The sequence below is a fragment of the Mauremys reevesii genome, linkage group 2 (genome assembly GCF_016161935.1).
Source record: "Mauremys reevesii isolate NIE-2019 linkage group 2, ASM1616193v1, whole genome shotgun sequence".
NCBI lineage: Eukaryota > Metazoa > Chordata > Testudines > Geoemydidae > Mauremys > Mauremys reevesii.
Window position 1 is genome coordinate 155,096,987 of NC_052624.1, and position 20,584 is coordinate 155,117,570.

The 20,584-nt window shown below is 50.4% G+C and overlaps 2 protein-coding genes across 6 annotated transcripts in view; one reads left to right on the plus strand and one right to left on the minus strand.

The window, feature by feature from the left end:
• Window positions 1-11,477, plus strand: part of BIN3 (bridging integrator 3) — a 79,019-nt gene extending 67,542 nt beyond the window's left edge. For all 4 annotated transcript variants that reach the window (XM_039521620.1, XM_039521622.1, XM_039521623.1 and 1 more), the window contains 3 exons: window positions 2,453-2,594; window positions 5,297-5,431; window positions 11,078-11,477. In XM_039521620.1, coding sequence (XP_039377554.1) covers window positions 2,453-2,594; window positions 5,297-5,431; window positions 11,078-11,224 — 424 coding nt within the window. In that variant the 3' untranslated portion in view covers window positions 11,225-11,477. The remainder of the gene's footprint in view (window positions 1-2,452; window positions 2,595-5,296; window positions 5,432-11,077) is intronic.
• Window positions 11,478-11,820: 343 nt separating this feature from the next.
• Window positions 11,821-20,260, minus strand: CCAR2 (cell cycle and apoptosis regulator 2). 2 transcript variants are annotated; one of them, XM_039521615.1, is made up of 21 exons: window positions 20,112-20,260; window positions 19,562-19,677; window positions 18,652-18,743; window positions 17,810-17,901; window positions 17,486-17,600; window positions 16,980-17,106; window positions 16,599-16,695; window positions 16,253-16,369; window positions 15,819-16,053; window positions 15,628-15,741; window positions 15,375-15,538; window positions 14,386-14,575; window positions 14,059-14,301; window positions 13,705-13,914; window positions 13,434-13,623; window positions 13,277-13,356; window positions 13,017-13,163; window positions 12,816-12,924; window positions 12,540-12,737; window positions 12,231-12,436; window positions 11,821-12,119 (listed from the first exon to the last, which is right to left on the minus strand). In XM_039521615.1, exons 2-21 carry the CDS (start codon window positions 19,626-19,628, stop codon window positions 12,066-12,068), a joined length of 2,847 nt encoding a protein of 948 aa, XP_039377549.1. In that variant the 5' UTR covers window positions 19,629-19,677; window positions 20,112-20,260; the 3' UTR covers window positions 11,821-12,065. The 2 variants fall into 2 exon arrangements, with proteins under 2 accessions (XP_039377549.1, XP_039377548.1); XM_039521614.1 differs by having other exon boundaries at window positions 13,017-13,166.
• Between the last annotated feature and the right edge of the window lie 324 nt (window positions 20,261-20,584).

Here is a 20,584-nt window from a genome sequence, read left to right on the forward strand (position 1 = left end):
GTCTCATTTACTTCCTGTCACTGCTATTTCCTTATGTTTTGCAATTCACTTAGTCAAGACAGTGAAACTAGACCCGGTTAATTTCACAGAAAGTCACCGTCCCTTTTTAATTCTCAAGTTTGTTATCATTGGGTTCACAACTAGGGAGGACAATATTTAAAGAGCCACCATCCACTTAAAACTTTCACCTCTGGCTGAACGTTGTTGTTTGAAGCTGGTGTTGTAGCAAATAACACCTCGGATGATTAGAAATTAATTAGATGAGTGGGGGAATAGTATTTTTCTCTCCTCTGTCAGTTTGTGTGCTTTCTGCATTTAACAGCACTTTGTGTAGGGTCAGTTTCTTTATTCCCCCCTTGTGTAGACAGCCAGCTTCCCACATTGTTGTGTGGCTCTGTAACACAGCAGTAGCAGGAGAGAAAAAACATTTTAAAAAATAGGAAAATATGACTGTAAAATCACCAGTCTCTGAAGGAGGGCTGGGAGACAAATGTGGGGCCTCTTAACTACTTCTAACCAGGTGTGTGAAACTGACTAGATTTTAAGTAGTTGATGTATGTTTAAATAAAAAAAAAAACACTTGACATGGGAACATAAGACTGGAAAGGGCCTTCTTGGATCCACTCCCTTGTATTAACAAAATAATGATCGTAATACTAACTTTCCCTTTTAGTAGCACCGTCCATCAGTTAGTTAGTTCAGTCTCAGAATGCCCATAGAAGTTTATAATAAACACATTTCTATCTGGACTAGGTTTTGTTTCACTCCTTGTTTTGATTAACAGATTCTAAATTCTGGATCTAAACTAAGTTGACCGTGTCCCTCTCGGAAAGGGAAAGCAGGGCAGTCCCTTTGTAATTAACGAGTAAGAGCAGCCCAGTAAAAGGAGTGGTGTGTCTTTAAATCCACACAGTGCAGGGTTCGTGTTATCAAAAGGACTCAGGGGACAGAGAGATGAGGGGGTGTTGGGAGTGTGGATTGCATCACACTCACTCTAGTGGGAAATGCCACAAAAGCTGCCAGGAATATCTTTTCCATAACCAATGTTTTGGTGAGTATTGAGCACCTAGACAAACCCCCATTGTTCTTCCATGCTCTATGCAGGAAGTAGGATAGGTTTGAGCAAATTATTGTTCACATTAGGAAGTTGCAAAATGGAGCTCTTCCACATGCACAAAAGAGGGGATCAGGGTTTCTTTTTGTTTCATCAATTGCAGCCTAATCCTGCAAGATGTTTCACTCCTGTGGAATCATTGGAGATTCTCATCACCTCACAGGATTGTGCCCTCAGCACAAGTCAGGAGAGAGAAAAGGGTGCTTTCTGCTTTCCCTGTGATTTCTTTCCTGTTCCTCTTTTTGTCTTGGCAACCCTCCTCCTCCTCGGTCATGAATTAGTGCTTGTGTCCCAGGAAGACTGGCTAATGATCCCATGCCCTGGTTTAAGAGCAACATGTGGCTCATATAATCTTTCAAAGCAGTGAAGAAACTGCAAGGCAGTGCCAGGGCCACTGGGATCCCTCAGGACTAGCTCCTTTGTGGCCCCAGGCCTTTGTTCATGCTTTTCTCTTCCCTCAGGGAAATGCTGAGGGCTGTCTCTGTCTCCCTTAGTATTAGGGATCTCCCTTCTTGGGCTGTGTTAATAGCAGTCTCTTGGCTAAGGAGAGCCCAGTTTCCAGTTGATGAGAGAGGAGAGAAGGGACAGCTACGTGTTGCTGAACCATTCTGCTCATTGCTGGGCCAGCAGCTCTTATCTTTCTCCTTCCCCTATATCTTTCATAGCGTCATAGACATTAGTTCGTACCCACCCCAGCGGCCAGTGCAAAAATGTTCCATACTGGCATTTTTCCCTGTCTAATTTTAAATATCCTGAGCTCTGGTGCTTCCACCCCATTCTTTGGGAGGCTATGCCAGATCTTGTAGCTTTCACTGTTAAGAAAGGTTTACTGATATTCAGCCTACATTTCCAGTTGTCCAATACTGTTCCCTTACTTCTAATCAGACCCCCTTGCAACTCCCCATAGAGTTCCTCTCCCCACTTAATGTTGGCATGTTACAGATGTTTGCAGGCCGTTAACATGAAATACATTTTAGACACTAAAGCCATAGGACCCATGATGCATCTGCTGGAAGCTCCAAGAGGATAAATATGGTCTGTAGTATAACCTTGTGTCTTGTTTTGTGGAAAGACTCGTGGAGATTATGGACCTGATCCGATTCCTATTAAAGTAATTGGGGGTTGGAGCAGGCCATAAGGACACTTGCCCCGCCCCTGCCCTACCAGTAATCTGAGGACAGGTGCTAACGCCCACTCCTAGTGTCATATAGAATTCTGCCTGAGCACCTTGAATTAACAGGTTCTTAGCTGGGAGTTTGGCCAAGTAGATATGTCTCTAAGATGAGTCCAGCCAGGCCACAGCATTCACGGGGTTTTATTCTTTGAACCCCCCTGCAGGTTCAGCAGCGTGTTCCCCAGCCTGAACATGGCAGTGAAGAGACGTGAGCAGACGCTGCAAGACTACAAGCGGCTGCAGTCCAAGGTGGAAAAATACGAAGAGAAGGAGAAGACCGGCCCCATCCTGGCCAAGCTACACCAGGTACAGAGTTGGGAGACGGGCGCTTACTGCTGGGGTTGAAAAGCTCTGGAGAGAATGTTAGGGCACCCCCTGTGTGCAGGGTGACACATTACAATTTCCCTTACGTATGTTTCATCCTGACATGCCAAGTATCGTTGAAAGGTGTAAGCGTGAGTTATTTAGCACAGTAACTGGGAATAGTGTGATGAAATTAAAACAGAAAATCTAGGCACCGAAGATCTGTTAGGCTATGGAATAGACTCACAAGGGAAATGATCAGAACACCATGCTTGGGACATTTAAAACTAGACAGGGGAAATCCCTTGTAAATGTTCACTTGGGTACAATCCTGCCTCAGCAGGGAAATGGACTGAATGATCTTTTGTCTTCCAGTATCTAAATTCTGTATCTAAATTCCCTAAAGTATAGGCTAATTTATTCAGTGTTTCGGGTTAATGCGCCATTATTTTTTCAATATTAAGTTGACATGCGCAATGCTTGGTAAATCCAGGTAAATTAAGAGCACTCAGTCTGAGACCAAACAAAACGTCTTTTCCAAACTAAAGCCCACAAGAACTGGAGATAACTGTAAGAGCACATTAGGAGACAGCATTCCCCTGAACTTTCAGAATTTGACTAAACAGCTATAAAAAAAATCATAAAATTCTACACATTTGCCACCTGATACAAAGCTTAGTCTCACAAAATTGCAATAACTGGTTAACATGAAACCTCACCAAATTATTACGTCTTTCTGAAATTCGAGCAAAGTTGTTGGGTTTTGTGTTTTGTTTTTACTAAATCTTCACCGGCATTCCCAGCAAAATCTGTCATTTCTACAAAACATTTGCTTGAAACCTCTAAGGAATTAGTCGCCTTCATCAGAGTGAAAGAACACACCGTTTTGATCACTTTCCCCCCAAAAATTAAGTATTGTGTTAAAGAACAGCCCTATCAGCATTAACAAAAGAGAATTCAGACTTCATAGTAAGCAGCTTATGTTGCTCAGCCTCAGTGACTAAAGCTATGGCTGGAAAAATGGGAGTTCTTTTGTCCTGGTGATTAAGTCGGTTTTATTTTTTTCCTAATGAACTTCTGGTATGATCTAAATTTTTCCCCCATGAAAATCTGAAATAAATAATCAAAAGTCTGAGCTTGGACACCTGGGATAGCCAGAAGTGCTGTTGGAGAGGACCTAAAGCCAGGCTATTCAAGAGAGATCCAGATATTTGGTAGGGAGTTAGTATAGTCTCATAAAGTATTTCCATCCGGCCTAAAATATAAATTGGGCTGTTTACCCAAGCCCTCAATTTCTGGATGCAGGAAGCTTCCCGAATTAACCCTCTTTTCCCGTGAGTTGGAACACTCTCAGCCTCAGTTTGAGTAGCTGGATTGGTGTCAGACAATGTATTTGCCCCTTTTGAGCCTGGTGTCATTTTAAGACCTTACTAGCCGGAAGTTATGCCTGCTCCATATCTCTAGCGTACTTTCCCAACAAAGGCCCGGAACCTGTCTTAACACCAATCTGTCTATAGGATTAGACACCGCCAGAGCAGGACCAGCATGTGGAATCTCACTGCTAGCCCACACCCCCTCCCTTTGGAATTGCACCAGGATTAAGTGGCAGACTTGAACTTGTCTAATGTTTCAGCACCCACCCCCTCCTGCCCTTTTCCACACCTTCTGAGAGACATTTCCCTTTCTCCCCACGCTTCTGTTTAAAGATCGCCAATAGGACTCTCCAAACTGAAGGTCACAGGCAAAGTGCAAAGACAGGAGAGACTCCCCTGGGGTTGACGCGGCAAATTCTCCGAGGGCATAAGGTTAGGGGAGCAAACCCTGAGGACGGACAGAAGACCATCAGAGTCTCGGCATCAGCCCAGCGGCGCTAGCAGGTCCGAGAGCCAAGCCTTAGTTCAGCTTGGAGTCTCCCCTATTCACCTTTACTTCCAGCAGCATAGCAAAGTTGCTTTGCTGGCCAAGTCACGCCCCCTCTCTGAATATGGGGTCATAGCACCGGCATGGGCCCCTAGTATGGTGTGGGCTGTAGGGTCCTTCAGAACTTTTCAGTTATCCCAGCGAGAGAGAGATCTGCCAATGTCCTAGCGAGACACCACCTGACCACAGGGCTGCAGGCAACAGAAAAACTATGGTGCTTGCTAACATTGTCCTTGAGCTGCTAGTTAGAGGATCTTGTGTCACATTCCAGGTTTGCTCTGTAGAGCTGTTTGGTTTCAGACCAGAGGCTTTTTTGAGGGCCCCGGTGTATAGCCTTCATTTCTCTTTGAGAGGCAGGAGAAGGAACGATTTTATTATGCCTCCCAGCAGGTCATCTGTACCTTGCTGCTCATAGAAAAGCAACTTTGATGCATATTTATAGTACCACATAGAGGAGACTGGCTAAGGAAAGCTCTTAATGTTTGGTGCCCACTCACTGAGTCAATTTGTGCATGTGGCAGATACAAGCAGCTTGCCACGGTGGTGTTAGAGTCCTTACTGCCTTTCAGTGACCTACCTGTGGATCTCTTTATGGGAGAGAGTCAGTCATCCCCCAAACCCACAGGCTGGTCCTCAGAATGTTCCCTTATCGAAAACGCTATATGTTCTTTGGCCCTAGTGCGAAAAACCATTGTCCTAAGCCAGCTTCCTGGAAGTTCATACATCGGTTTGTTTTGGGAAGGGGGATTTTTAAGACAGCTGAGCAACCCCCTCTCATTCCCCAGGCCCGTGAGGAGCTGAGGCCGGTGAAGGAGGACTTTGAAGCCAAAAACAAGCAGCTTCTGGAGGAGATGCCCAAGTTCTACAGCAGCCGCATCGACTACTTCGAGCCCAGCTTTGAATCATTGATCCGAGCTCAGGTGAGACCCATAGTGAAACCTCTCCCTGCACTGGCTGCCCTCATGCCAGTGTCCATTATCTTGAGCACCTCTCTGGAGCACAGACTCTTTCAGATGTTATTTAGGTGAATGGTTAATCTCACCAGCATATGAGTCCCTAAGATTAACGCACCATCCAATTGAATAGATATTGATCCCATCGACTTCGCTGTCTGCATGCTACATCTCTCCTGGGGTTTGCAATACTCCCTTAAAATGCTGGGATGTATGACTGCGGGGAAAGGAAGTCATGGTTGAACAGCATCAATCCTGAACTTTGGGGTTATCATGGAAGCTACAAGGCACAAGGCGGATAGGTTGCCTGACCCGTTATCTGGCAGAAGATTGAGTTGGCTTCTACTCGAAGCTGGTCTGGTTCTATGGTAGCTGAATGCCATGCAGGAAGAACGGCATGAAGTGAACTTTGTGCCCTTTCTGCGTCATAAAGTGTTGTCCGGATCTAGTGCTTTGCTTCTTTAGGGCCCCATCCTACAATCCCATTCAAGTCAATGAGCAGAGCCCCCACTCCCGAAACAGGTGAGACTGTGGGGCTGGGTGGCTCGCTGATCTGAATACCCTGGCCCTTTGCATTTGGGGTCCTGAGTGGTGATCGTAAAGGATAAGGTAGTAAGTCACTGCCTAGTCTCCAGTCCTTGTTTTCTACGTAGCTGATGGATGCTGCAGGTCTTGACTGATGCGCACCTGCATAACTAGGGGAAGCATCACAACTGGAATAATTATGAGGTGCTGCAGGTCCCGGCTTTACACATCTGTCATAATCCTCAAGGGTTTTGTGTTTTCCGCTGCCCAATCTCTCTGTTGGCACAAGTGATAGAGAAAGGGAATCTCAGTTTTGGCCCCTGTGTTGGGACATGGTGCAGGGCAGGCTGTAATATAGATTAGTTTTGGGGGTTTGGAATGTCATAACTCAAATCCCTTCCCTTCCCCTGGGGATTCGTGTGATCAGTGTCCAAAAGAATGTGATGTAGTTTGATTCTGGGGCGTGTTCGTGTGAGCCCCTGTGGACAAGGTCCTTCCCCCCGCCCCACCTCCTTTATGAGGAAGGGCCGTAAATCTTTGCCCAAACTTGCAGGGTCCTCCTCTTGTGGAGAGAGGGAATGAGGAAGGTGAGAAGCGTCCTAGGTTTCCTCTCTGCAGAGGCTTCTCCCCATGGAGCTGGCCAGCCTGATGGGGCAGAACAAACCTCTTTCCTTTCTGAGCAGACGTACAAGTTCGCAAGGTGTGACTCGGGATAGGGGAGACAAGCGTGGCTGATTGGCAGGCTGAACGCACACCAGGCATCAGTCGGGGTGAGGAATAAGGTAGTGTAGCTTAGACTGCCTTGTTCACACTCCCCTAGACCTAGCTACACCCACTTACCAATGCTTTGGGAAAGTGAAATTGGTGTAACTTACACAGATCTGGAGGAAGGTGTGAGTTAAATGCGGGGAAGGCCTGCCATAAGGTACACCTTCCCACTCTCTCCTGTTGGTTGCGTTTGCTGCCAGTTTTCTCTATGACATCGATTTTAAGGCCAGAAGGGACCGTTATCATTGGTTAAACTGACATCCTAGAGGTCATAGAGTGTGGGGGAAACTGACATGCATCCGCACAGGTTCATCATTGTAGGTACTTCCTGGGATTTGAACTTGTGATTTTTGGCGTCCCAGAGAAGCGCTGTGCCCCTGGACCACCGTGCCAGTTGCTACGGTAGACTCAGTGGGCCAGAGACGGAGCTGATGTGTAAGGTAGTAGTAACAGTCTAAATAAGCAATTCTAGAGGCAGAGTAAGAGGCACGTTAAGGGGACTGGAAGAAGGTGTAAATAAGATCAGTTCAGACTCGCCTCTGAACTTGGGCCTCTGCAAACCCGAAAGCAACTTGCCCTCAGGGTGATTCACCCTAAGGTCCCTCTGCTAGAGACCAGGGATGCTGTTCTGTCTCTGTCATGCTGGAGAAGAGGGCTCCATGCTCCAAGCGTCAGGGCTGAAATGACGAGGCTCCCCAGAGCCACAGCAGGGTTGACGTGGCCCTTCTGAGGTAGATAAACGGTCCCAGACAGTTCTCTGCAGTGGATCTTTTGGTTGAGGCCTTGAAACCCAGAGTGGTGTCAGCTTTACGTATACATGAACGATCCTCTGGCAGTTTCCTAAGGGCGGGGCCTTGCCTTGGTGTCTTTGGCCTATGTTTCCCTTACTCCTGTTGTGCTGTGTGCCAGTTGGCTGCTGTCCTCTGCTCTTAAGGTGGTTGCATTTGCGTTGTGTTGGGTGCCTGTGCTCTGTGCGGCGCTCTGAGGGATGAAAGAGCTTATACAGCTATACGAAACCAAACGGTTCCTGTGCCTTCCCTTCCCCTCCCCCACCTCAAGAACACGTGATCCTGGCGTGAAACAATTTTGAAACTTCTTTCAAGGTGCCCAACACAAACCCAGGTTGCTCCTGTGCTGGCACTTGTGTGCCCCGGCCCACAGGAGCCACGGCCTGTCCCTTTGCTGCGTCTTGTCTGTCTGTGACTCTGACATGGGCTTGCTTGCAAGACCCTCTGCTAGAACCCTTTCCATGAGAATTCTTTTGTTTTTGTTTGTTTGCCAATTGCTCTTGCCCACGAAGCTAGAGCCAACCCTGCTCCGCCTCCGCTGGGTTTGACGCTTCTTGGGAGGTGGGTGGGGAGGAGGAAAGAGGGCTTTTCCTTTCACGTTTGGAGGGGAGTGAGGTGTCAGTCCTGGTCTGCATCCCCCTGAGCGTAAGCCCGTGGTGGCAGGGCTCCGGGAGGGCCCAGCTACAAAGGAGCAACCAGGTTGAAAGCCAAGCCTAAGCTGTTGGTTCTTGCTGCACATCGGTGTTGGCAATCTAGTGACAGTGCTGGCTGGGCAGGCACTGAGGAGCAGGCAGGTGCATGCTCCCAAGCTTGCTTTTTTCCCTTGCTTTGGCTGGCAGCTGGGACTGCAGGACCTCGCAGATCTTTCCCTTCTCCAGAGGCCATTAATACATGGGTCTGTTCCATGTCTGTGCAAAGATTCCTCAGCTGTCTAGTACTCACACGCCTTTTTCTCTTGTCCCTTTCCCGAGGTTGCTTGGAGGGGTGATTTATTCCCTTCCTGCCTGCCTCACGATGAAGGAATAACAGAGACAAGGGACTGTCCCTGGGTTCTTACCGACAGCCACTCCCTTTGCTGGGGCCGGGGTGAAGGGTTAGCAGCAGCTCTGACAGTCATTCGCGGTCACCCTTGGTAGGGTTACTTGGCCCTTCCATAGCACCTCCGTCTCAAAGCACTTCAGACACATGCAGGAGGTGAGCAGTATTTCCCCATTTTGCCCAAGGCAACTTAATGAGTCAGTGCTGAGCCAGGAATCGAAGCCCGTCCAACTCACTGCTGTGACCACTGAACTGCAGCGTCCCTGTTGGGGCCATTAAGGCAGAGGCTTGCAAGTAGTTTTCCTCCCAGCCTGTAATGGGAGCCTAGGGCTGGCGAGAGCATCCCTTTTCCCGACCCTGTTTCTGTGCCTATCCTCATTTGCGCGCCGAATGGGCATGAGCTTGTGCTCAAAGGCATGTGAACGGTAATGGGCTGCTCTGCCGCCCCCGGCCGGCCCATTCATCCCGCCGGCGTTCTTTCCGGGTTATGTCTCCCTCCAAGCCTCATTGAGTTTATTTATCTTTGCAGGGTTTCAAGTTACTCAGTGGAATTTCTATTTTAGTTCTCATCTATGGAATAGTAGTGATCATTTTAGAGACTGGGAGGGAGGGCACAGCTGACACAGGGGCAGATGCCATCGTTTTCTGAATGAAACTAGAACCAGCAGCAGTTTCACCTCCCAAGCATTAGGAACTGGAGGGTCCAGTGGGCTCCTCTCTCTGGTCTGCTTGAGCTGCTGATGGGACACACCGTGCAGTGAATCAGTGCAGGTTAATTTACAAGAGGGACCCGTGGCACTGGACTCAGGGCTGCAGAGCTCCGAATAGCCGTGTAGATGTTCCTGCTTGGGCTGAAGCCCAGCATGGAGGGAGGGTCTCAGAGCCCAGGATCCAGCATGAGTGGGAACGTCTACACTGCTCATTTTTGACCCAGACTCTGAGGCTTGCTGCTGAAGGTTTCTCTTTGCAGTGTAGATGTACCCACAGAGGGCTGTTCCAGCAAAGGGGAGCACTGCTCTTACTCACAGAGGTGTCCCAATAACTCTGACAGGGGGAATCCTTAGGATTCCCTGCTCCTGAGTCAAACCTCCTGCATGCTTGAGACTGCCAGGGCTTTGTGCGGCAGTCAACAGACACAGAGACTGCACCCCATAAATATGGACTTATGGCTAAGCCTCCTCCAGAACATAGAGTAGACGGGCAAGACCTGTGCCCTCTGGCACACCCTAAACAGCTCCAGAAAGGTAGCTTTATGGTTCGGACCTAACTAGACCCACCAAGGCCTGGGGGGGTGCCAGGTGTTTGGGTTCCTATGGCACAACTTGAACTCAGCCCTCCTGTGCCCAAGGGATTTCGTTTGGGTACAGCCTCATTTGGGCATCATCTAGTTAGGTCAGCTATGGGTGGGTTTTGGTTTAACAGCTGCAATTCCTTGTTTTGTGTAGGACCTACTTGTCATGCTATTTCTCAGCAAGAGAGGTAGAATTGAAAGCAGTGAGACATTAGCGATGAAGAACAGACAAGTGGAATTAGGAGCCTTTGACTGTGTCTTAAGCATTAGCTGAATATAGTGATAGAATCTATTTATTCTCAGACTAGCTAGAAAAAAACAGGAAAGCTAGAGGCTCACATAGTAGCCAGGGGAGAGGTGCAGAGAGAAAAGGAACATTTGACATAGGGTGCTGTTTTTCAGATGTTTGGCCTATAAGAAAACCTGGCTGCGTGGCATTGTCAGCCTGGCGCTATTGTGATGCAATAGCCAATGTGATATTGTCCTGGCTCATGTCGGGTTTGTTGTGTGGTCCCTTTAAATGCTAGTCTGCTCCCCAAGCCCCTTCCCTGTGGCCATCTTGGTGATCCCTTGGTTTCTAAGCAGAGCAGTGGCCTCACAGGACAGACTCTTGCAGCATTCACAAGCTGCTTTCTTGCTGCAGAGTTCCCATTGCATTAACTAGGCCTGTGTGCAAGTTGCCAATATTGCAACCAGGAGCGTCTTGCTCGACTCTGGGATCAGAGCACCCTCTAGTGATGGTGAACATGCTTATGCCTGTATTTTAGCTGGTGGCCTATGTAACATAAGCTGATGGTTCTGTCGTCTCAGACACACACTGGCAGAGAAGAGAGTTACCCAAAAAATGGATGGAAAGGAATTGATTTTGGGGACACTAGTTTAACTGCACCGTTCTTCTAGTTGGTGGAGTGTGGAGCCCCCTAGCAGATTTGTGTGATTAAATGTAGCACCTGGGGTTAGTGACTGCAGGTGTTCAGAACTCACACTGTCTTTTAGAAGAGAATCATCCATTGACAGGCACAGTGTAAGGCTAAAGCCAGCAGCTGCATGGTCATGGAAGAGGGCATGCCTACTGAATGAATCACTGAGAGCAGAGCAGGGGGGGGGGGTCCTGCAACCACCTGGAAAAGCACAGTAAAGCATGGGCATGGAGGAGGGACTTGTGTGATAAATCTATTTAAGGCTGACACAGTCTCTCCCCAGGTTGTGTACTACACTGAAATGCACAAGATCTTTGGAGACCTGACAGAGCAGATTGATGAGCCAGGCCTCACCGATGAGCAGAGGGAGAAAGAGAATGAATCCAAGCTGAGTGAGCTGCGGGCCCTGTCCATTGTGGCTGATGACTGACTGCTCTCGTCACACACAGGATGGAGACTGACTCTAGGTTTGAACTCCAAGACAAGGTACACCGCAACTTTTGATGATGGGGGAAAGAGTAATACCCTGCACTGTACAAGAGCAAGAGAAGGGGAAACCATTTCTGGCTACCTCATGCAATGGGCCTAGTGGTCTTCAGCCAGGTGCTCGCCCATGGACCTATTTCTTAGAAATCTAAAAGTAGTAAACAACACTAATAAAGATGCCTTGTTTTAACTGCAAACAACAATGTACACATGGTTTTTCCTGGAGCACACAACTATTTATTGAGAATTTTAAAAAAAAAAATATACAAAGTCTCATCTCATCTCAGTGGGAAAACAAGAGACAAAAATAGCCACAGACAAACAAGTGAAGAAAAAGAAGAGCATTTTTAAACCTTTCCCATTAAATACAAGTTGTTACCACATTTATTGTCTAAAGCACCACATCAAAACTAAGTGCAGATGGCAGACCTTCATTTTAAGACCCTTGTGTGTTTATTGTAAAAAGGGGGAGGCAAGGGCAGTGATGCTCAGTTTTTTTTGACAACCTTGGTTGTCGCAAAGCCAGTTCATGGGCATCAGCACTTGCACACACTAGGCTGTGAAAATTCCTACCTCAGAAGTTTGTCATGTGCTGCAGCCCAACACTGTCCTGTTCCCCCATAATGGGAATCCAGCTCAAGTCTCCCTCAGGCAGTGAAAGGGTTGGTTCCTGGTTCCTCAGCATCTATGCCCCTCGCTCACTGACCTTGCCATTTAGTCTACTCATGACAGGGCACAGACTCTGCTCTCCTCTGGCACACTATAGCTTCAGGGAGTCACAGGTGTCAGTTGCTAGATGATGGTTCCTCCTCCTCCTTCTTCTCTAAGCAGTTATTAGTCTGGCAGAGAGAAGGAAGGAAGGCAGGCATGAATGAGACAGGCCCCTCTCCCCAAAAAAGCAAATGCAAGAGGAGCCAAAAAGCTGGGGGGGGTGGGGAATTGATTGATACCTTCTCAATGATCTTCTGGATCTCCAGCTGCAGTGGAACAAGGCGCTTTTTGTTCTCCTGCAGCAGCCTTTGGAAGTGGGATTTCTGCCTCTCTGCTGATTTCACCTGCTCCTCCATATCAGCCAGCTGCTTCTGTACATCCTGCAGCTCAGCAGTCAGCACCTTGTTTGCTGACTCTGTTGCTGAGAAACGGGTCTGGGCTTCCTCTGTGGGCAAAGAACACATTCAGCACTATGACTCCCTGGTGGGCCCTGCAAGTGGACCAGCACCTACTCTGTCACCACCCACCCCAGCAGTGCACTGGCTCACCCAGCTTGACCTCCAGTGTGTGGATTTTGCTCTCCAGGTACAGGCGGCTACTCTCAGTCTGCTCTGCCTTCTCCAGCAGCTTTCCCACGTTGAGGACAGTCCCATTGTGGGAGATCAGGTCCCCATGCTCCACCACTGCCTTAGGCTGAGCAGAATCCTCAGCCACAGAGTTTGAGGCAGGCAGCAAAGCAAGGTTTCCTGAAACAAGAGCAACCAACTTAGTGGTGACTTTAACCTCCTGTTGCTGTTGCCATGGACCATGTGTCCAATACTTACCCAAGAGCCCCTCCTCAGGGATGTGGTCAGCACTGTCCTGGCGGTTGTAGTGCAGGTTCCGATACTGGCAAACGTATTGAGTCACTATTCTGTTCACAAGATGCTTCACCTGTCAACAGCACACACTGCTCATTAGCACAGTAACTTTCACAGTGGAGTGCCGCCCCCCCCCAACAGGGTCAGCCGCAAGCTGGCGCTCACCTGCTCTTTGCAAAGATGTAGCCCCAGTGTCATGAGGATCTTCTCCAGGTCTCTTCTGTGCAGGTAGCCACAGAAATTCAAATCAAAGTAGATAAAGGCCAGGAGAGCATCCACAGGCAGCACAGCACTTGGGTCCAGCTCCTTGGGCTGCTAAGGAACAAGGCACATGCATGGCTAGGGAATGAACCATTGGTTCAGGGCAGCCCTATTTCCCCTCCCTCCTTAAGACTAGTCAGTCTGGGTTGCGGTGGCTTACTGACCAGGTCCTGGAGTGATGAGAACTCCATCTCTGACTGGTTGGAAGCAATGGATCTCACCTCCGCATCATCTAACTTGACACCTACAGGGGACACAAGCAAGGCAAGTTGTCTGCACAGCCCAACTGGATGCTGCACATGCCACCCGCGCCAGACCTACCAAAGTCCTCCTCCTCATCGTCTCGCAGCAGCAGGAGGTCATCCTCTAGGCTCAGCATGCACAGCTCATCAGTTGAGTCTTTGGGCTCCACTTTGCTGTCATCTTTGCTGGCCTTCTCATCCTCTTTGGCCACCTTGGGACTCTCACTGCATGCTGGCTTCTGCTCTGCCTCTTCCTCCTCCTGATGGGTCTGCAAACAGATAGGAGAAAGTCAGAAGTGCTCTGTAGTCTCAGCTTCAGCTGAGACCCTGGAGTGTAGTGGAGGACACACCTGCACAGGCTCCTGCTCACTGGTTGCCTCCTCCTGAGACTCCTGGGCATCTTCCTTCTGCACTTTCTCATGCTCAGCTGGCTTCTCTGACTCCAGGTTCTTTGCCTCTGATGGTTCTTCCTTCGCTGGCAGAGCCAGCAGCGCCTTGTAAAGCTTGTAGCCAAAATCCCGCTGCAGCATCTCCTGGAAAAGCTCTGCCACCACCGCCACCTTGGGGAGGGAAAGGGGCAGAGAGAATTGTAAGTGCAGAGCTCCAAGCAACTCCAGGTGCCACCAGGCAGAGGCAGGGCAGCTTCTTTAGGAACTCATGGGCCTGGTGCCTTCCAACTGGGAGAGGTAGGTGAGTGAGCCTACCTCAAATGAAAGCTTTTCCCTCCGTCTCCTGTACTCCAGCAAGGTGCAGAGCGAGAGGTTGGAGCAGCTCGGCTGCCCACCCTGCATTGCTGGTTTGGGGTGGGCGATGATGGCAGGTTCCAGGGGGGGAGCTGGAGCTTCTGGTTCAGGAGCTGGCTCAGCAGCAGCAGCATTGGTGGCATCCACATCCTGTGCATTGGCCTCCATTTCCTGGTCAGGGGCCACTTCTGGGATCTCCACATCCTGTTTAAAAGCATTACAGAGAAATCTTTACAAAAGTGAGCAATAAGACCTTTTGCTCTTGGCTTTATGACAGCCCAGTCTCACCATCTCTGCTTTCTCTTCCCGTGAGGGTGAGGGGGGTGGCAGAGGGGCCTTCTCTGCCTTCTGCTGGCACAGGGCCTCCCACTCCTCCAGAGGCGGCATGCAGCTCCAGACATCCGGCAGGAAGATCACCACTGTCTCCCTCTGTGATGGGTCACCCTGCCGCAGATACCTAAATTCAGCAAAACGGAACCTGGAGCATGGGAAAGGGGGGGGCGGGGTGAGAGGGTCAGCTTTTGGGGACAGGGAATAGACCGCTCCTTCCACCCAAACCACAGAGCAGTCACAAACCAAGCCTCTTGCACTTGCTGTTGGGTTCACCCCGCCAATGCTAAAGACAGAAGGCCTCCATCTTCCCTTAGCTCTTACTAACCAACCAAGTCACATGTGAGACCAGGTTTAAGCAAAATAAAAATCAGTTGCCACGGTTACCCAGTGCAGAAATTCTATATATAGCCATGATGTAATCAGCCAAACCAATGCACCCAAAGTTCCAGCCCATATCTACATGGATCTGCACACCCCATCTCACCTTCCACCAACCCAGAATAGGCCACTAGCCTGCTGTCTATTTTTTTTACCATCTAATTCTAATAGGGACCCAAATCTTATTAATACATAATGTTGTTTTAGTTCTCCTCCTTATGAAGTCATTGGGAGGTGAACGATCTGCATCAATTACCTTTGGAAAATGAAATTGAAATAACCAAACATTCATTTTCTGATTATAGCTGTAAAACTACTCTGAAAAGTCTTCAAAATAAATCGCTGTTTAAAAATGTATAGTGTGTTCCTGAAGAATACGTATTAAGGTTGTAACAACCAACAAAAAAACCATGATTAAATTGAGTCTTTCTGACCAGTGATTTAAATCAAATCCACCCTGGTGGAATAGCTGTCACTATAGACTTTTGTTTTCCTTGGAGGTCACCCATCCACCCTTAGACAGCCTCCTGCTCCCAGTGCCCAAGGTCAGGGAGGGTAACACTCACCACTTAGTGCAAGCACTCAGGTCCAAGCCAGTCTGGGCCTTGGTGCAGCGAATGGCTGTGCGAACCAGAACCATGGGATCAGAGTCCGGCTCGGGGCCATCCAGAGAAGGCGACCACTCCCCTCCAATCAGCACAGCTTCATCCTCTTTCCTCCCCAGCAGGAACTAGGGAAGGAGAAGTTGTGAAGCCCAATAATCCTCTGCAGAGGAGGGAATTCCTGCTCCTCCTCCCTATATATTAACGGCAGCCTCACCTTTATTTGCTTTGTGGGGTGCTCTGGACTCTCCTTCTGCTCGTTGGGCTCTTCAATATACAACAAGCAATGGCGATACAACTCCTCTAGGCCTGGGGAAGACAGCAGCATCACCTGTGGGGACAGCAACACGGTCAGATTGGCAAAGATACCCCTATAAACCCTGGGACCCATTGCCCTGACTCTCTCACCTTGGCACTGAATGCAGGATCTGTGTCCTCCGGCACAACATCCTGGGTGGGATCCTCCTCTGCCTCGGGCGCCTCCTCCGCAGGGTCAGCCACCAGGATGCGGCTGGGGTGCCTCAGTGTCAGTGGCTGGGTAAGCGGGAAGGTGTCCAGCCAGCACAGGCGGACATCATAGAACTCCCGGGGCAACTGGATGCTGCAGTAGCGTCTCAGGATTTCCATGGCATCGCAGAAGGGGCTGGAGCCAGGCAGAGAGAAACTAGGGCTAGCAGCAGACACACAGAGCCAGTCACAGCCCCTCAGCTAATACCAACTTCAGGGATACCTTTAGCATCTTTGAGGCATAACAGTGCTGGGGAGGGGAATCCTGGTCTGGCCAGCTGTGACCTATTAATATTTCCTCCTCCCTACCCGCAGTGGCTCTCTCCATGTCTCACCTGTCCACAGCATAGCGTGCAAAGTAGACCCGGTACTGTGGCGGATCATGGCGTGGCTTTTTCACTCCCCACGGTTCGCCGCCTTTCTGTTTTCGCTTCTTCGAATCAAAGTCATCCCTGTAACCAGCACAGTGTCCATAAGGATAGCCCTACCAGGAGACCTCTCTCCTTCCTCCCCTCCAAAAAGCCCCTTAGGGCCTGCATGCAGGAATCACGCACTGAAATGCAGCTACCTCAAGGGTGGGGAACACAATCATCAGATATCCAGACTCTTGCCAACGGTTCTATAGGGTCCTTCAAACACTCCCTTTGGAGCTTATAAGGGCACACTTTGCACAGTCCTTACCATCTGCCTGAGTCCTGCCTGCCCTTTGGGCCCCGACCAGGGTATCTCCCAAGGTGGCCCAGGTGGAGCGAAGGGGATGACTGGAAGAGGCTCATTGCTAGGGAAACAAATACACAGTCTTATTTCCAAGCCACTCCAAAATCCAATCCCTGTCTGGACTAACTAAGGCTTGTTATTACTACATTGGCTTTCCCCCGCCCTTGCTCCAGGAGGTGCCATCCCAGGGCTCTCACAACCCATGTCTGGAGGCAATCAACTTTGTTTCCACCAGCCTATGTCAAGAAGAGGCTGTGTCCACAGGACCCTTGCCACTAAGACAGGTGAATCATCCCAGTAGCTCCAGTGCTCTAAGTCTCCCCCGCATTAGTCATCAGTACTCACGTTTCTGGGGAAACAGAGGAGGGATCCGGTGAGGCTGGAACAGCAGCTGAGGTTGGGCTCCCAGGATGCCTTGTTTCTGTCCTAAGGATGCCACATGCAGGAGAGGGGTGGGAGCCTTCAGGAGGGGCTATAGAATGAAAGGCATGCAATATTCAGGCCAAGAACTTGTTCCCCACCCAGGCCTAGGGCCTCCCAGGGAGAGCCTGGCTCCCTCAAGATGAAGCACTGCACCCCAACCCCTGCTGGGTTGGAGAAAGGGGAACAGCACAGCAAAGCCTGGTTTAACCTTTCACCGACCAGGCTAGCTGCTAGGCCTAGCACAGCAATAGGTAAACAAGCAGCCTGAGTAGGCTCACAGGGATCAGCCTCAACCATCGCTATGGCTGGGATGGGATGTGGCAACTGCTGCTGCCAGATCAAGGCAAACATGAGCAATGTTCTCTGAGCATGGAAAGATCCTCCTTCAAGCCGAACATGGAGAGAACAAAAAGGGCTTTAAGTGATACCTGATTGGACAATGTCTGGACTTTCATGGCATTCCAGGGCACCGATTGGCTTGGATTGTAGACAGCTTTCACCAGCACTTTCTCACCAATCTGTGGTAACCGGCCCTTCACGACACTGTCACAAAACACAGAGCAACAAGGCACCGCCATTACCATTTCAGACCAGGGCCCAGGCATCCTGACTTTAGCCCCCCAACTCTGCTCAGGGGTTAGAGCAATGCTCCCCTCCCAAAGGCCTGGAGCCTCAGAAAGGAAAGAGCATTCTCGACCTGAAGTGCTCCTAGAGCCCTTCCCCACCCACCCACACACCAGCCCTCACCTTACCTCAGCTGGAAGAAGACCTCTTCATCCACCACCCCAAAGTAGTCATGCAGGCTGGTGACAATGCCTGTGAAGACTCGCTGCTTCTCACCCACCTGCAAGGCAAAGGACCAGTGGGTTCACTCCATCATCCCAGTAGGGCAAAGTGGGGGCTGACACATCAGCACCAGGCAGAACACACAATTGCTGCCGCTATGCTCAGTCACCGCCTGCACGCACACGCTGTAGTCAACAGACAATACACATTCTCACACACACACACCACACAGTCGTGCTCACATTCCATGCACAAGCACAAATCACTTCACTCTCTCACACACGTAGCCAGCATCAGCTCTGGGCAGCCCCTATTATCCCCAGGACTGAGGAACACTGTAGTCAAGGGCTCTGTCACCATCTAGCCCCTTAAGCTTAAAGCTCACCTGAGCCCTGAAACCCTCCAACTAACAGAAAGGGAGTTTGCTATTTAGTGAGGGCCAGCAGGGCAATAATCCATGAGGCCCTGCTCTCTCTCATGAATGCGCAGCACACAAGTCTTTCCAACCCAGTCTGCTGTGGCTCAGTGGGCTGAGCTGGCCACCTACAGATCCCTTTGGATTTCACTTTCACTTGGTGCATTATGTACGGTCAGCAACTGAGGGGGACTCTAAAGGGAAATTCCTGCAGCCATGTGCAGGGGGCTGGGCTGTGACCAGAAGTGACTTAGTACTTGGAGGGTTAAGAATACGTTGGCATGGGGACAAACTCAGGCTGGTCTTTCCAGGAAGTGAGACCCCCTGATGAAACACCAGCTTCCTGAAGTAGCAAAGCAGATGGGGCTGAGGGAAGGATTGTCCCCAACATACCTGCAGGTGCCGTGCATTCTGGATAAGATCTGCTGAGACCGGAGGGTTTAACAGGCCAGGTGGAGGTCCCAATAAGGAGGTCGGGTGTGTCCCTAGAACGGAAGAGAAAAAAAGTTAATCCCTAGGACACCTTGTGGAATCAACTCAAAAGTAGCTCCAATCTAAGCCATTCAGTACCAACCACCAACCTGTCCAGCCCAGATTACAGGGGGGCAAGCAGAAGAGACAAAACTGACCTGTAATTAAAAGTCCAATTTTCCAGATGCCTAATAGCAAGAGAACCAGATTGACTCACTGGTGCTACCAGAGTTTTCCAGAAGCAATGCCCTGGGAAACTCCCACCCTTAGCATACCAAACTGTGGGGAGTTGGGAAGATGCTGCCTCTACCCAGCATATATCTCCTAATGCAGTGGTTCCCAATCTTTAACAACCTGTGAACCCCTTTCACTAAAATGTCAAGTCTCATAACATTTGTTTTTATGAGATGCTTATTACACATTATTGATCATTACCTAGGAACAGAACTCAGGAGTCCTGGCTCTCTCCCACTCTGATTAAATACTTGACTCCAGGTTCCCCAGGAAAAGTGAGGGAAGCCTCATCACTTAGGTCAAGGGTTCTCAAACTGAGGGTCGGGACCCCTCAGGGGGTCCCGAGATTACTACATGGGGGGGGGGGGGTCCGCGAGCTGTCAGCCTCAACCCCAAACCCTGCTTTACCTCCAACATTTATAATGGTGTTAAATAGATCGTGTTTTTACTGTAGAAGGAGGGTTGCACTCCCAGACTTGGTACGTGAAAGGGGTCACCAGTACAAAGGTCTGAGAACTCCTGACTTAAGCCATTTACAATTAAGCTGGGCTACTGCTCAAGTCTGCAGAAAACATCCCCAGGTGTCGGGCTAGCTGACCTGAGAACGGCCTCGCTCCCTGCAGGCTGCCAGCTCGCAGAGGCTTCTGACGCTTGAACTGGGCCATTTCGGGTGATCGGGTTGTTCGTCTTCCCTAGGCGGTAGCTTCGCCTGGTCTAGAAGGGAGAGAGACAGACAAAGGCTGCATCACAAATCGGCCGCCCTCGCCAGGAGCAGGGCGAGCCCGGACCCCCAGCGGGGGCGCTCTCCGGCCAGGCAGGTGCTAGATGGATTCAGGCGCAGGGCGACCCCCAGCAGTAACAACAACAGTCCTTTAAACCGGCTCCCCCCGCCCCCGAGCACCACCAGCCCCGGGCGCCCCTAGGCCGGGCCCGCTCCCGGAGCCGGGGCGCAAGAGGCGGCACAGCCCGGGGGGAGCTGGGGCCGGGCCCTGCCCCGCGGGAGGGGACCTGGACCTGGGCCGGGGCGGGGCCAGGCACTGCCCCCCTCACCCTCCAGATTAGGGGGGAGACGCTGCCACCCCCCTCACACCCCGCGTAGCTGCGACGGGGGAAAAGCACCCGAGACCGGAACCGGAACCGGAACCCACCTGCGGGCGGGGTCGGAGCAGGTCCGGGACATGCAGGACCCGCGGCACCTGGGACAAAGGGACCCGGAAACGCTTCACCGGAAGCCCGCTCTCGCCCGCCACGGCCCAACCGGAAGGGACCGAGAACCGCCGCACCACGGGAAGTGTTGCTGCCCGGAGCGGCAAACGGAGGCACTAACCGGAAGTTGTACAATCCCTTAACGGAAGAGGGCCTGCCATGACCGGAAGTGTGGCAGGGAGGTCACGGGCTGCAGCTCGCCCCCTCATAGCGTGTTTTGGGGGCGTGGGGAAGTCACCTGAGCCTGGGCACAGGGATGACAGCGGGTACTGTGACATCACAGTTATGCATCACTTTGTTAGATGTCAGAGGGGAGCCATGGTGGTCTGCAGCTGTAACAGCAGCAAAGAGTCCTGGGGCACCTTATAGACTAACAGACGTATTGGAGCATGAGCTTTCGTGGGTGAATACCCAC

Bases quoted from the DNA above. Each gene is read 5' to 3' on its own strand.
- CCAR2 (XM_039521614.1), bottom strand. From the start codon at position 19,628: ATGGCCCAGTTCAAGCGTCAGAAGCCTCTGCGAGCTGGCAGCCTGCAG. The intron at 18,744-19,561 runs GTCAGCTAGCCC...CTTCCGTTCTAG, and splicing joins GGGAGCGAGGCCGTTCTCAG to GGACACACCCGACCTCCTTA. The intron at 17,902-18,651 runs GTATGTTGGGGA...TTTGCCTTGCAG, and splicing joins AGAATGCACGGCACCTGCAG to GTGGGTGAGAAGCAGCGAGT.